Here is a 15,857-nt window from a genome sequence, read left to right as displayed (position 1 = left end):
GGGGGGGGGGGAGGACAGTGAAGGGACTTATCTCACCTATTTCCCCCCTTGTATCTAGATAATAAAAGGGTACCCTGAAGCGGAAGTAAGAATTTTTGGCACCAAGGCAATGCAGAGCAAAGCGAAAACAGCGATAGATAATCTTGTTCAAAAACAAGAAGACTACAAAACGGAACCCAAAGTTGGTAAGTAATTTTTGCCCACTAAAGCCCTGTAAAATTTTAAATGTTTTATTCAGTGTTATAAGCCATATTATAACTGCTTTTCCTGATAACAAAGCTTTGGCTTGCCATCATTAAATCTAGTCTGTTACAGAATTTTTTTTCAATGAAATTCAGGATACTTTTCCTCAAACTAAGATGCTTAATATCTGCTGTTAAGCCTAGCAGTTTTACTTTTGAGTAAAAACAAAATAACCTTTTAATACACGTCACTATTGATGGTACAGCAAAGGATTAGTCCTGGCCTCCTGTCTATGGTCCCTTCCCTGGAATGTGACTGATTTTGAAAACTGCCTAATTATTTGATATTTTAAAAAATCTCAGATCTACTTAGACTAGAGAACTATTTCCAGAAGCAACAAGGAGAAGAGTCTTGGGTTCAGATGGCAGCATTGCCTCTTAGTGTTTCTTGGGAAAGAACCTCTAAAAAGCCTCTAAGACACTGTTTCTTCCGTTTCCCTGGGGTAACATCTGCCACACAGAATTATTGTAATGATAAGTGATGTGTTATTTATTATCAGACACTAGTCTCTCATGCTTTTTAACTGCTCCAGTAATTTTTTTTTGCATTTCCGAAATCTGAAGTAAATAACTGGCAAACCGTGACCAGAATTGTCATGGCACTGTTGAACTAAATTCCTAAATTTAATGTTTCAAGCATTATTATTGTTGGATTATTAAAACAGAAAATAATAAAATTGTTTTGGATTTTATACTGGTAGGATTTGTTTGGAAACTAATTTGGAATATTTTTAACAGATGTTGCTGTTGTCCAAACTTCGGATGGAAAAGATGCAAGGAAAGATGTTTCAGGAAATCAGAAATCGGTTGATTGGGATAAGTGCCGAGAAAATATTTTGAAATGGAGCCAAAAAAAGTGGGCAGGTTAGTGCTGGATCCTAACACTTATATGTGGTATTGTTGTTCCTAGTAATTGAGGTTTTAGCCTCTATAAAAAATGTGTTGCCCTTAGTAATGAAATCTATATGCAAAATGACAGTAGAATTTGAAATGCTGCAATTAGTCTCTAGGACATGATATTTCTATGTCTGTGTTGCAGTTTACGTTACAAATGGAAAGTTAAAACTTATTTATACCTTGTCTTATTTGAGGTAACTAGCTGTACAAGTTTAATAAAAATAGAAAATTGGGCCAAAAGGGAAATTGATGGTACAGCAAAGGGAAATTGATGGTACAGCAAAGGGAAATTGATGGTACAGTAAAGGGAAATTGATGGTACAGTGAGTAAACATGCCAACCAGGAGTTAACATTTTGCTATGGCTGAGCAAAAATTGATCTTGGAGTGTCCTGGCCAAGCAGGGCAAAATAAAAAGGGAAAAACATTTAATAAGATCATATAGTTCTTGAAGAAATGGGTTTTTTAAATTCTCGCTTGGAATTATATATGGAGTATAATGTTCTACATTATTCACTGAATTTCAGAGTAAATTCAGGCATTAATTTGATCAGAATGAGGCAGTGGGACAACATCATTTATTTAAAGTTAAACGGTGAACACTACCATGTGACAAATATTAACAAGGATTCATTCCACTCTGGTGGTCAGCCTATCCCATGCCATCTCAACAACATGTGTTGGGAGATTTGGGTGGAGGTGGGGAACAGAAAAAGGATTTAAGTTTTGGTGGAAGTATGACAAGCATTTAAAAAAGAAAACAGGGCTTCCCTGGTGGCGCAGTGGTTGAGAGTCCGCCTGCCGATGCAGGGGACACGGGTTCGTGCCCTGGTCCGGGAAGATCCCACATGCCGCGGAGCGGCTGGGCCCGTGAGCCATGGCCGCTGAGCCTGTGCGTCCGGAGCCTGTGCTCTGCAACGGGAGAGGCCACAGCAGTGAGAGGCCCGCGTACCTCAAAAAAAAAAGAAAAGAAAAGAAAACAAAGTAGCTTCAAAGTAGAGGATAGAATAAGGATAAATATTTTATTCCTAAACAGTAATGGGATGGACCCTCAAAGAAAAGAAAGTTAGCTTACTATGAGAGAAGATTCGTCACTTGTGATGGCTGTGTGTCTTGTGAAGCATGGTTTCTTTTATTTTATATTTAATTATTAAAGATCTCTTTCTTGGGTGAAAAATGTAATTGAAAGACAAAGCAAAAATGGCGATCTCTTAGAGGCTGGCAGAAGCTTGGCTGGCAAAGTGTGGGACAGCTGTCTAGAGCTATTATCTGTACAAGGTGAACCTGATACATATTTTAGTTTGATTTCTGTTGCTTTGAATAAATGTCAATGAAATGTAAGTGCTCATTAATCACCCAAGTTAAAATTTTGGTTTTTGTCCCAGGTTTACCTCCAATTAAGAAAAACTTTTACGTGGAGTCAGAAACAACAAGTTCAATGTCACAAGACCAAGCAGACAATTGGAGGTGAATAGTTTTACTACTTTTTATTGAGTATTTGTAGAGTTTTGCTGGTAAATTAACCCATTAGGAAAAGATTTGAAATGATTGCATTTAAAACTGTAGCTTCCTATTCAAAAGAAAACTTGGTTGCACCCTGCATCATATACATTAGAGCATTGCTGTCCAATAAAACTTTTGGCGAAGAGGGAAATGGGCTATATTTGTGGCTAGAGTAGTTACTATACATATGTGGCTATTAAACACTTAAAATGTAGCTAATATAATTGAGGAACTGAATTTGAAATTTTAAATTTAAAGAGACACGTGGTTGGTGCCTGCTGTATTAGCAGTTTTTGAGAATTATTTCTACAAGTGTTGAAAATCATGAGAAATTGATCTGATATCTGAATATTAGAAAAATTTCTTACGCTTTGGTCCTTATTATCTGGAATTATAGATCATAATGGCAACATTTTTTCTATTAACATCTGTTATAAAACTAAGATAGTATGGTATAGCAGACAGAGCAGTTATTCTAGGCTTGGGGTAGGGCCCTGAGCATGGACAAGTGACGAAAGATCACCTGTCGAATCAGAATAATTCCCACTTCAAAGTATTGTTGAGGATTAATTAAGGAAATGTGTGTGAAACATTATAGGCCCTCAGGCATTTGCCAAATCTGACTTTGATTCATGAAGCGTATAATTTTCAGGTTCTATTCTTAACCTTTCCATGAAATTTTCATTGGCCCATTCATGCATACAGTGTAATTTTTTTCCTTCTCTGGAACTATTCTGGTAAAAAAAGATGGGCTTGCTTCTATTTCTTATTACGTTTTACTGTAACTTAACCAGCAGTCTAATTTTAATCAGTTGCAGTTGAATTTCTAGATATGACCCGAACTAATGTTGGAAAAACTTTCTTGCTTGGGGAGTAAAGTGACCAAAGCCGCTAATCCTTGTTCTGTTTTTCCTTAAAGGAGGGAAAATTATAATATAATGTGTGATGACTTGAAAGGTGGTGAGAAACGTCCTCTTCCCAACCCTATTGGTAATTTTGAGGATGCATTTCACTGTTATCCTGAAGTTATGAGAAGCCTTCAAAAGGCAGGTTTTCAAAGGCCAACACCAATTCAGGTATGCTTTCTTTAATTCTAACATTTCATCGACTTTCTCCCCTCAATTTCTGGTCGTTAGAAGTTATAACACCAGGGAGCAGCTGTCTCTTATAAGTGTCCCCCCCAGCACCTCCACCACTGCCTAGCACTCAAAATGCTGAGAAGTTTGGGGCTGGGAGAGGAGGAAGGAATACTTGACAGAAAGAAATGCACTTTTTATTTTAATATTTCTCGTTCTGTTTCAGTCACAGGCATGGCCAATCATTCTACAAGGAGTAGATCTTATAGGAGTAGCTCAGACTGGAACGGGGAAGACATTGACCTACTTAATGCCTGGATTTATTCATATTGACTCACAACCTCTGTAAGAATGATTACATCTGGGTTCCCTTTAGGGGTCTAACAGATATGGATTCCAAAAATGCAATGAAAGTTTCTTCGATTGCCTTGGTCAAAAGGTAACGCCTAGTCTCGGGCAAATGCACTTGTGTTGTTCTGGTAAGCTATAAATGGACAGAACATTTTTAGGAAGCAATAGGTAGTATCCACCAAAAGTCTTAATAGCGAAACACTGGGAACAAATTGTTTAAATTACCGTGTCCAGTACAATTCTGTGAGAGTGTCTGACACAGGAAAGCTCTGGCCCTGTTTAATGAAAAGGCTGGTGTCTGGACCCTAGGATTTTTTTGTTGGGCTGTTTTTCTTTATTTCTCCACTTTTTATGTGTGGTGCTTGTTTGTGGCTTTGACACTCATTGCTGCCTTTTTTTTTTTTTTTTTTGGCCGTACCTCGAGGCTTATGGGATCTTAGTTCCCTGACCAGGGATTGAACCCAGGCCCTCAGCAGATGAAAGCTCGGAGTCCTAATCAGTGGACCGCCAGGGAATTCCCTCATTGCAGGCACTGAATGAAGGTCCTGTGTATCTGAGATGGGTACTTTACTAACGTGTTTTCTCTCCAAAGAGCCAGGAATGGGCCGGGCATGTTAATCCTCACCCCGACTCGAGAACTAGCTCTGCAAGTGGAAGCCGAGTGCCGTAAATATTCATATAAAGGTCTTAAAAGGTGAGTCTTTTCTTTGACCATGCCTGCATCAGCCTTCTAACCATTTGTAGCTATCGACATCCTCCCCGTTATTTTCACACATCCTGAGAAGCTGATTGGCTCAGCGTGGGTCAGGCTTACTTACCCCTGATCCACATCGACTGTAACCTGGGTGGATTGGTGGGTGTGGATGGTTCTCAGAAAGGGGCCAATACTGTACTACCCGAGACTTCTGATTGATGTGCTTTTTATTTTATACCCCAAATGCTTAGGTTGGTTGGGATTTTGAATTGTGATGGGATATTCCCCACGTGAACATGAACCTCTGTATTTTTTTTTTTTAAGTGTTTGTATATATGGTGGTGGCGATAGAGATGGACAAATAAAAGACTTAGCGGAAGGTGTCGATATCATTATTGCCACTCCCGGAAGACTCCACGATCTACAAATGAATAACTTTGTGCACCTGAAGAGCGTAACCTACCTGGTAATCGTGGAGCAGGGGTTCAGGGTCGTGGGAGGAAGAACTGAGCGCTTTATCAAACCCTTTAGAATGGCTCTCCATTTCATAATGGTTTTAAATCCTAGGAATGTTTCTCATTCCCTCTAGTTTGTTAAAGTACAGATTTTAAGATCATTCCATTTTAGTATTATATAAATATTAGAAAATGTAGGTAAGTACAAAAGAATTCCACATGAATCTTTTAGACACTTAAATTGTTTTTTTTTTTCATTAAATAGATTTAGAAACTGTTAGTTGGCAAACTTAACTCAGTCTGTGTTGCAACTACAGATAGCTTAGGTAATGGAGGAAGTGAAAAAATTACCTTAGTATTCATAAAGGCAGAGCATACATATTAGCTACCTTCCATACCTAATCTAGCCATCTTTTTTTTTTTTTTTTTTTGGCCGTACTGCACGGCTCACAGGATCTTAGTTCCCTGACCAGGGGTGGAACCCGGGCCCTCAGCAGTGAAAGCGCGGAGTCCTAACCACTGGACCACCAGGGAATTCCCCTAATCTAATCATTTTTAATGCAGGTATTAGATGAAGCTGACAAGATGCTGGATATGGGATTTGAACCCCAGATAATGAAGATTTTATTAGATGTACGCCCAGACAGGCAGACAGTTATGACAAGGTAGGTATATGTTTAATTTGCTAGTCTGCAAAGTAGAAATCAGTGGAACCAAATCCATTTGATTTTAGAGCCTTTCTTAAAAGTATTTTGAGATCCTTTGGTGAAAGATATGTCACCACTTAGTATAGCAACTCAGTGTAACAGTTTAGCAATGACTATTGGGTTTCCTGAATTAAAAATAAGATTTCTAGGGACTTCCCTGGTAGTACAGCAGTTAAGACTCCACACTCCCAATGCGGGGGGCCCAGGTTCGATCCCTAGTCAGAGAAATAGATCCCACGTGCCGCGACGAAGATCCCACGTGCTGCAACTAAGACCTGACACAGCCTAAGTAAATAAATAAATGTTTGAAAAAGAATAAGATTTCTGTAAAAAAAAATGCAGGGGAGACTGTTTCACAGGGGGAGGGTCTCAGATTGGAAAAAGTAATCACCTGTCCAGAATACTTTTTGGCAAAGATAAAACTGAGGCAGCGGAAGAGTATGTGATTGGGGAAGTAGACTAGATTTATTCGTTTTGTTTTCTTACTAAACTTCCCATCTTTGTAATTAGTGTGAAAGTACAGAAGGTGGCTACTCTCATAATATATGGTTGAAGAAACAACTGAATTTACATATCCAATCATCGGTACAGTTAAAATGTTTTTACTTGGCATGAGCATTTGGTTTTGCCTGCTAACAATGCATGAAAAATACTGGGGTTTTTTGCCTTATTTATAAAGGCCGAGAGAAAACTAACACCTGAATTCATTGTACCTTTTCATAGATTAGAAAGGTATAGCTCTTCTTCACCTTTTGCTTACAAACCTATTAAACTTATTTAAAGGTTTAATCTAGTAGCTTCGTTGGGCAATTCATTGTGAAGCAAATGTCTTCTGTGAAATTGGCCTCATTAAAAAGTACTAAGTTTGTCTTTCATGAGTAATCTTGTTCATAGCATTCTTAGGGAAATTTAGTAATGTTTGCTTTATAATAAATGTTTAATGTTTGTGTATTACGTTTTATCTCCAGTGCAACGTGGCCATGTGCTGTCCGTAGACTCGCACAATCTTATTTGAAAGAGCCCATGATTGTGTATGTTGGTACTTTGGATCTAGTTGTAAGCTTGTTTTTAATTACTATTTATATCTTATTAATTATGGAAATGTTTTGCCATTGAAAGCTCTCTGGCCTTTCACTTCATAATTGAGATTGGCCTTTCAACTAATCATTAACGAAAATTGACATTTTGCTTAAATCACTGGTAATTAATAATGGGTCATTGCCCTAGGCTCATTTCATGAGATTTCACGAAAGACAGGATAAATGCTTCAGAATCTATTTCATCTCTGGGTCAATAGAATGGTACCAGCGATACTTTGAAATTTTGTGTTGTCAAAATACTTATTGAACGGAAACTCTTCGTGTCATCAGCTGAACATCTTTATTGCAAAGGCTATATCCAAATTCATGGCGATAGTTTTGTAAGCTTGGCCTCAAACCGTGGTTATTCCTTTTTCAACAATAGTAACCAGCTGCTTTCAACACACTACCATGGATTCAAGAGTTCCCAGCTTAGCATAGGTGACTCACTGGTAAAAAGTGAAAGACTGAGCCATAAATCCTTGGGTAGGAACCGGTGATTTTGTAAGGACCTGCCATTTTTCCTGCTAGCAGTTTATAAGAACATTTAACCAATGATAGAAATAAGATGGATTTCGAGCCAATATATGGGGTTTGCCCATTAATATTGATGAACTATGATCTCTGAGTCCTTTAGGCTGTAAGTACCGTGAAACAAAATATAATTGTCACCACAGAAGACGAGAAACAATCGCATATCCAAACTTTCATCGAGAGCCTGTCTCCCAAAGACAAAGTCATAATATTTGTTAGCCGGAAAGCTGTGTGAGTATATTTTTTTTACATTCAAATCATCAGTCATGGTTTGTTTGGGCATTGTTTCTATGTGTATACGCATTTCGTATGGGGGTGTGTGTATGTCTTACAATACGCACATTACTTCAGACTCTTGCCAGTGGAAGTAACAGTAATGAATTGATGGTGGTATGAGAATAAGCACTTAGACCCCTGACTTTATCTTTTGCTCCAGGGCTGATCATTTAGCAAGTGACCTGAGTATCCGGCATATATCAGTAGAGTCTCTGCATGGCAACAGAGAACAGAGTGATCGAGAGACAGCATTAAAAAACTTTAGAACAGGTACATTTATACAATTAGTATTGCAGTTTAGAAGTGTCTAGTGCCTGGGGCTTCCCTGGTGGCGCAGTGGTTGAGAGTCCGCCTGTTGATGCAGGGGACGCGGGTTCGTGCCCCGGTCCGGGAAGATCCCACATGCCTCTGAGCGGCTGGGCCTGTGAGCCATGGCTGCTGAGCCTGCGTGTCCGGAGCCTGTGCTCCGCAACGGGAGAGGCCACAGCAGTGAGAGGCCCGCGTACCGGAAAAAAAAAAAAAAAAAAAAAAAAAAAAAGTGGCCAGTGCCTGGACTTGCTTGAGTGTTGACACCTTTTCATGGAACCCATGTCTAAGATCTGCCCTCAGCTTGCAGATCCCAGAACTATACTTGTTCTAAATATTCATCAGATTCTCAGAACTATCTCAAGCTAATGTTTAAAACCTGGATATCAAGGCAGTAATTTGCAGTGAGGGTGTTATCTTAGTTTACTTGAGAGGCATATATCTCTGCCATGGTTCATGGACCCTTTGAATTTTGGAATCTATTGTGTTGTAACTTGCCAGCAGTTAAAAAAGGCTAAGTAACCCTTTCCCGTCTTCACTGTCCTTAAAAGAGTTTTAATATTAGAAGCAAGGATAGTTCACCTGATCAGATATTAGGGGACGGATATGTCTTGGGTTGATTTGTACCAGCATGTGTCTGTATTCTTTTGGCTTTACTCTTTAGGGGAAGTGCGAATACTGATTGCTACCGATTTAGCATCTCGTGGTCTCGATGTCCATGATGTCACACACATCTATAATTATGATTTTCCCCGGAACATCGAAGAATATGTGCACAGAGTAGGGCGCACCGGGAGAGCAGGGTAAGTCGGTCCATCCAGCCTGGCTCCCCATTCTCTTCGCAAAAAGGACCTTTTTCCCCTCTGAGAGCACTATCATAAAATCCCCATAACGTGCTGTTTAAACAACTGCAGATTAGGTTCCAAATTGCTGTTTGAATGGCTAAATCTTTTTTTTTTAATCGAAGTATAGTTGATTTACAGTGTTGTGTTAATTACTGCTGTACAGTGAAGTGATTCAGTTATACATATATGTATACATATATGTATACGTTCTATTTTTTTAATATTCTTTCCCATTATGGTTTATCAAAGGATATTGAATATAGTTCCCTGTGCTATACAGGAAGACCTTGTTGTCTATCCATTCTATATATAAAAGTTTACATCTGCTCACCCCAACTTCCCACTCCATCCCTGCCCCAACCCCTTCCCCGTTGGCAACCACAGGCCTGTTCTCTACGTCCGTGATTCTGTTTCTGTTCCATAGATAGGTTCATTTGTGTCATATTTTATTTATTTTTTATTTTTTAGATTTTTTTTTTGATGTGGACCATTTTTAAAGTCTTTATTGAATTTTTTACAGTATTGCTTCTGTTTTGGTTTTTTGGCCATGAGGCATGTGGGATCTTAGCTCCCTCACCCCCTGTATTGGAAGGCGAAGTCTTAACCACTGGACCACCAGGGAAGTCCCTTGTGTCATATTTTAGATTCCACATATAAATGATATCATATGATATTTGTCTTTCTCTGTCTGGCTTACTTCACTTAGTATGATAATCTCTGGTGGCATCCATGTTGCTACAAACAGCATTATTTTGTTCTTTTTTATGGCTGAGTAGTATTCCACTGTGTATATGTACCACATCTTCCTTATATGAATGGCTAAATCTTTTTTTTAATTAATTAATTTTTTGGCTGCGTTGGGTCTTCGTTGCAGCGTGCAGGCTTTCTCTAGTTGTGGCGAGCGGGGGCTACTCTTCGTTGCGGTGCGCGGGCTTCTCATTGCGGTGGCTTCTCTTGTTGCGGAGCACAGGCTCTAGGCGCGTGGGCTCAGTAGCTGTGGTATGTGGTCTCAGTAGTTGTGTCTCACGGGCTTTAGAGAGCAGGCTCAGTAGTTGTGGCGCATGGGCTTCATTGCTCCGCGGCATGTGGGATCTTCCCGGACCAGGGCTCGAACCTGTGTCCCCTGCATTGGCAGGCGGATTCTTAACCGTTGCGCCACCAGAGAAGTCCCTGAATGGCTAAATCTTAACGTATCATACGTAGTTGGGCTTGTGAAAGAGTTGAGGTTTTGCTGCTGCTGTTTTTGTTCTATTTTGCTAGCTGAATCATGAATATAAATTACAAATCAAATTAAATTGACTTTTTTCCCCCTTAAAGGAGGACCGGGATATCTGTTACCCTTATCACTAGAAATGATTGGAAGATTGCCGGTGAATTAATTAATATTCTGGAAAGAGCAAATCAGGTGAGAATATGCAACTCTGTTTTCTAAGGTTCAAATTTCATTTATTCCAAGTACTGGGGCTTTACTGCCTGTCAGGAAATACAGATATTAAACAAGCAATTAAGCGTGTTATGAGGGCTGTAGCATGGCAAAGATGAGCGCTATAATATATAAGTGGGGAACCTGGTCTAATGGTGAGCGTCACTGAACCCTGCTGAGGAAGAGCCCAGTGGGGTGGAGGTTGCAGAGAACAGAGGAAGCAGAGGACACACTCAGGCCTCAAGGTGAGAAAGTGACACCAGGCAAAGGCACCAGGAAGCAACTGAAAGGCCATGCTAGCAGGAGGGCCACGTACTTACTGACGGGGTTTTTTAAGACTAGGCTGGTTTTTATACCTTGAAGATTCGGTGTTGCATACGCAGAGGGACACATTCCATTCTGTTTGGATGATGTCATGTAATCAGTTGTGGAGATTCTCTGAAGATTGTAGAAAAGCTGTTATATAATGAGAATCACCTCAATCCTAATAACACATTTAATGGCTTCAGAGTGTCCCAGAGGATCTTGTGGTGATGGCTGAGAGATATAAAGCAAATAAACTGAAAAAAGAAATGGAAAGTAAATGGGAAAGACCCCAAGGAAAACCCAAGATGTTTTATTATTAACGTCTATATTGAAAAGTGGTACCAGCCTACTTAAAAGAGGTAAAATTTGAATAACAGATGAACTTTCAATCACCTGGTCTCCTTAACTAGGCTTCGTTAGTGTGTTTATTACAATCAGCGTTATCTCTAAGAGTCACTAACATAATAAATGAGATCTTATTCTTTCTCTGTTACCTAAATTCTAGTTAATATATCTTAGAACTGATTCACCGTGTTATAAAGCAGAAACGAACACACCACTGTAAAGCAAGTATACTCCAGTAAAGATGTTTAAAAATATATACATATATCTCTTAGAAGTATTAATTCAGAGATGAGAAAGAAACTTTAAGTTGTACAGTCGTAAGAGTATAATGGAATACAATAGAATTGGTGTAGGTGTAAATTGGTATAACCTCTTCTGAGCAATCAGGTGGTAATGTATCAATTGTAAATACATATACCTTTTTTTTTTTTTTTTTCCGGTACGCGGGCCTCTCACTGTTGTGGCCTCTCCCGTTGCGGAGCACAGGCTCCGGACGCGCAGGCTCAGCGGCCATGGCTCACGGGCCCAGCCGCTCCGCGGCATGTGGGATCCTCCCGGACCGGGGCATGAACCCGTGTCCCCTGCATCGGCAGGCGGACTCTCAACCACTGCGCCACCAGGGAAGCCCACATATACCTTTTGATCCAGCAATTCCTCTGGACATAAATGTCCAGTAGGGAGCCATATGAATAAACTATGGAGAAAATCATATCATATAAGGGCCTAATGCCTATGACATAGGAAACTCCTAACACTGGACAAAAACAACCTGATTAGAAAATGGGCAAAGGACTTGAATAGACATTTCTCCAAAGACATATAAGTGTCCAACAAGTTAAAGATGCTCAGCTTCACTAATCACTAGGGGAGTCAAAGATCACCTCACCCCCGTGAGAATGGCGCAGTACATCAATTGATGGGTTTTCCTGCTTATTTTTCAGAATTCAAGATTTTTTTTGAGATATATTTATTTAAGATACTGTGGAAGTATTGGAAGCACGCTGGCTGTATGAAGAGATGACTGAGTCTTAAAATAATAGTGTTTAAAATGTAGAATTCAGTATTTTATACTTTAATAAGATCAAAAGTATTTAACCTTGAGTTGAACATTTTTTATCGATATTAAGGAATGTAGCATTAAAATTTCACTTGCTATCTTTATTTTAAAAAAAGAAATAAACGTAAATTTTGTCTCCTATAATGTTGCTGTATTAAGGTCATTCTTTAAAGGGTTTCAAGCTTGTTCAGATGTTGTCATAGCAGGGAAAATGCTGTTAACACAATAAATTATTTTCTGTGATAAAAAGACAAGCTGATCCGTCTTTCTCAATAGCCCTTTAATTTTGTGTTTACCACATAGTGTTTTATTTGGTGGTACTTTTCTTACTACTTTATCTACTTTGAAATGAAACAGTAAAAAGATTTCATGGGGCCAAACTATGCAACAGCTGTTTGTTAAATTTTAGCCTGGTGCTCGAGGATCAGGTAAATCCTGGGTAAATTCATTTCCCCGAAAGCTTCTTTGACTAATCATGGCCCCTACTTTCCCTTATAGTTTTGTGTAGTTTTCTGTTCCCTGCACGATAATTACTTATACCATGTTATCATCTATCGGAAGTTGAATAGTAGTGAGGAAATATGTTCATGATACAAGAACCACAAACACCCACCAAAAGGTGTATGTAACGAGAATAAATTTTTGTAATAAGTTTCATTACGTGAAAATGCATTAAAATTAGTGAAATTCTAACATTAATTTGGGCTACTGACAGGTTTTCAGCGAAGCTGGGCTAGGCTAACAGCTAGCAGCCCATCTTTCCCTAAAAGTGCAGAATGAAACGTAAAAAGAATACACAATGGGGACAAAAGACAGTCTCTTCAGTAAGTGGTGCTGGGAAAACTGGACATCTGGTTATAAAAGACCACAATCAGAACACGCTGGGGAGTGTGGGGAGGGCAGCCCCGGGGCTGAGGGGCTCGGGACGCAGCCAGGGGCTGCCGGGTCCCGTGGGCTGGTTGCTGCCGGTTCAAGGCCCGCCCCGCTGCTGCCCCGGCCCATGGGCATCACATCTTTCAGCAAGAGGGTCCAGAAGAGCATCTCGCAGAAGAAGGTCCAGCTGCACGTGGACAGGAGCCTCAGGTGAACACTGTCCGACGTTACGGAGGACACTACAAACTGCAGAGCAGGCCAGGCTTCAGTAAGCCCCAGTGAGCAGAAACCATCAGCCAAGGCTTCAGGCACAGAGCTGTGAGTGAAAACGAGACCCTCCTTACTTTTCTACCCAGTGAAGAGTGACCACAGCGCACAAACCGGACCAGAAATGAGGGGCGGCAAGCGGCTCCAGTGAGGCCGGAGCACATCTTCAGTGGGTAAGTGCGGTGGTTAATGCACAGGGATGTTGGCTGCATTTAAGCCCATGAAGGCTGTTCAATTTTACTGTAAATGAAAAGCGTGATGAATACGGTAAATCTTTTAGGTCAGGAGGGTTACATCCTCCTGATGCAGCGTGTTTACATGCAGACTTTTAAGCCAACTACTGGACTAAAAAAAAAAAAAAAGGCAAGAAAAAGCATGATCAGAAAAAGAATGAAAGGAAAACAATGTATGGCCTCATCAGCGAAGCATGAAGTCAGTTCTCCTGCAAGCGTGGGTGACAGCAGTCTTGGCAGTCACTGTGTGATCCCACGCTGCCTCCCGCGAGGTGTAGCCCTTCACCAGCAGCCTGCGGCTGGAAGCGGACCTGCGTGAGCTTTGCTGCCAGCTTTGTCGCTTGTCAGCAAGTCCGTTTGACGCGGGTCCCTCGCCGGCCCCGTGCCTGGCACACAGTAGGCACTCAGGCAGCATCTGCTGGCTGACCGAGCTGTCACTACAGTGCCAGACTTGTCACATCTGGTCCCCAGCTCCAGGCGCCGAGACCCCTGCCGTTTCTGTTGCTCAGCACACGTAGTAGAGGAAACCCTGATGCACCAACAGGAGGTTTCAGGTCAGGCGAGGTTTCAGGCAGTCCCATGCGCCCAGCCGTATTGTGGAGGGTCCAGAAACACACATGCAGAGCCCCTCCCGGGAGCCGCGGCCCTCGGTCCTCCCGTCCACGCTTCATTCTGCGGGCAGAGTTACGTGTTACGACCTCAGCCGTTCTCCTGGGCCAGAAATGCTTTGACAAATGGATGCATGTAGTGGTTTGGGGCTCATGTTTTCAGAAGTACGAATCCTTAATTGAGAGCCACAAGAAAGCTGCCAAGGACTGTGTGGTTCCTGCCCCCGAGTCCAGCCCTGGGGTGGAAGTTCTGACCAGCCTTGACCTTCTGCACTGGGGGGTCGGCAACGAAGCACGGCTTTGAGCAACACAGGCCGGTGCCATCTGATGCTCGTTCTTGTGACCACTTTGCCTCTCTTTCAGGGGGAACGATTGCTGACACAACTTTTTAAACTATCAACAATTACCTGATCTTTTCTTTATGTTCAAACACTCAGATCCCTATATCTAATTCTATCAGAACCAAAGTATCCTTTGAAAATAAAGCTTTGTATCCAAAAGTAAGCTTTTGCAACATTTTCTAGTCAGTGTTGGGGGAGCAGAGAGTGTGAACAGGGAGTAGGAAGGAAAGAGAAGAAAGGACTTGAATTCTAATTTCTGACCATCTTGACATATATTGTGTTCAAAGGTATCACCTTCTTACTCAGTTTTTTTGTTTTTGTTTTTGTTTTGTGGTACGCGGGGCCCTCACCGCTGCGGCCTCTCCCGCTGCGGAGCACAGGCTCCGGACGCACAGGCCCAGCGGCCACGGCTCACGGGCCCAGCCGCTCCGTGGCATGTGGGATCCTCCCGGACCGGGGCACGAACCCGTGTCCCCTGCGTCGGCAGGCGGACTCCCAAACACTGCGCCACCAGGGAAGCCCCTTACTCAGTTTTAATTCTGAGTTCTTAAGCCTCAAAGAATAAAAGCAGCAGTGGACAACCTGGCCTGGTGGAGCGTTTTAGTGTCTCACGGATGGATTCATCTGAGCATCCACTGAGAGAAATCAGAACAAACCCCCCGCAAGCAGGGAGGTGGAGTGGCCAAAGTTCTCGGTTCCATGGAGCGTGCTTTCTGTGGACAAGGACGCCACTCTCACTAAATAAAACGTGGTGTGTCTGTGGACGCCACTCTCACTAAATAAAACGTGGTGTGTCCGTGGACGCCACTCTCAATAAAACGGTGTGTCCGTGGCAGCCACGCTTTCACCAGTGCTCACGATGCATGTCTAGCAGATTGCAGCCTTTTAAAATACACATAATTGAATGTACAGAGAGCATCCTCTAGACTCTGAGGGGATCGTATTTTCATACACCTGACCATGGTTGGCACGTCGGGGTGCTCTCTGTGTTTGCAGTCGTGCAGATTCAGTGCGTATTCAGAGAGCGTCTCACTGCCCACAGCTGAAGGCTGTTGATATGGAGGCACCAAGAAGGCTCTAAAGTATGTGGCTTATGTAGGTTTTTCCTAAGAAGCTGAGTTTAGAAAGGGTTTGAAGGAATCAAACACCAAACCCCCTTTGTCAAGGGGAGTGTTTTGTTATCAGGCTGGAGTTTGGGGGCATATGGGGTTAAGGCATTGGTAACCTGCTCCCTGGAAATATCCACATACTATTGAGGGGGAAAAAAATGTAGCTGTCAGGTGTTTGAGCCACAATTGTGGATGTGTAGGTCATGTCACCTTCTCTTCAACAGCAGATCTGTGTTCCCAGTTCAGAGACTCTGGACAAGAAGCTGTGGTGTTAGGCTCTATGTGTTCAGGTGTGTCTGGAAGAGCGCTTTCATTCCCACGGGAAGCCTGG

At 41.7% G+C, this 15,857-nt stretch overlaps 1 protein-coding gene across 1 annotated transcript in view; it reads left to right on the top strand.

Moving 5' to 3' along the window:
- DDX43 (DEAD-box helicase 43) overlaps positions 1–12,214 on the top strand; it is a 14,686-nt gene extending 2,472 nt beyond the window's left edge. The window contains exons 3-17 of the mRNA XM_024731897.1: positions 59–185; positions 981–1,106; positions 2,524–2,605; positions 3,561–3,717; positions 3,944–4,062; positions 4,661–4,762; positions 5,087–5,228; positions 5,782–5,882; positions 6,893–6,980; positions 7,641–7,768; positions 7,974–8,083; positions 8,784–8,922; positions 10,282–10,369; positions 10,897–11,052; positions 11,980–12,214. Coding sequence (XP_024587665.1) covers positions 59–185; positions 981–1,106; positions 2,524–2,605; positions 3,561–3,717; positions 3,944–4,062; positions 4,661–4,762; positions 5,087–5,228; positions 5,782–5,882; positions 6,893–6,980; positions 7,641–7,768; positions 7,974–8,083; positions 8,784–8,922; positions 10,282–10,369; positions 10,897–11,013 — 1,626 coding nt within the window. The 3' untranslated portion in view covers positions 11,014–11,052; positions 11,980–12,214. The remainder of the gene's footprint in view (positions 1–58; positions 186–980; positions 1,107–2,523; positions 2,606–3,560; positions 3,718–3,943; positions 4,063–4,660; positions 4,763–5,086; positions 5,229–5,781; positions 5,883–6,892; positions 6,981–7,640; positions 7,769–7,973; positions 8,084–8,783; positions 8,923–10,281; positions 10,370–10,896; positions 11,053–11,979) is intronic.
- The last annotated feature ends 3,643 nt before the right edge of the window (positions 12,215–15,857 follow it).

This window comes from Neophocaena asiaeorientalis, unplaced genomic scaffold, assembly GCF_003031525.2.
Source record: "Neophocaena asiaeorientalis asiaeorientalis breed wild unplaced genomic scaffold, Neophocaena_asiaeorientalis_V1.1 scaffold450, whole genome shotgun sequence".
Classification (NCBI taxonomy): domain Eukaryota; kingdom Metazoa; phylum Chordata; class Mammalia; order Artiodactyla; family Phocoenidae; genus Neophocaena; species Neophocaena asiaeorientalis.
The sequence above is the reverse complement of the archived record's forward strand: the minus strand, read 5'-3'. Positions and strand labels throughout refer to the sequence as shown.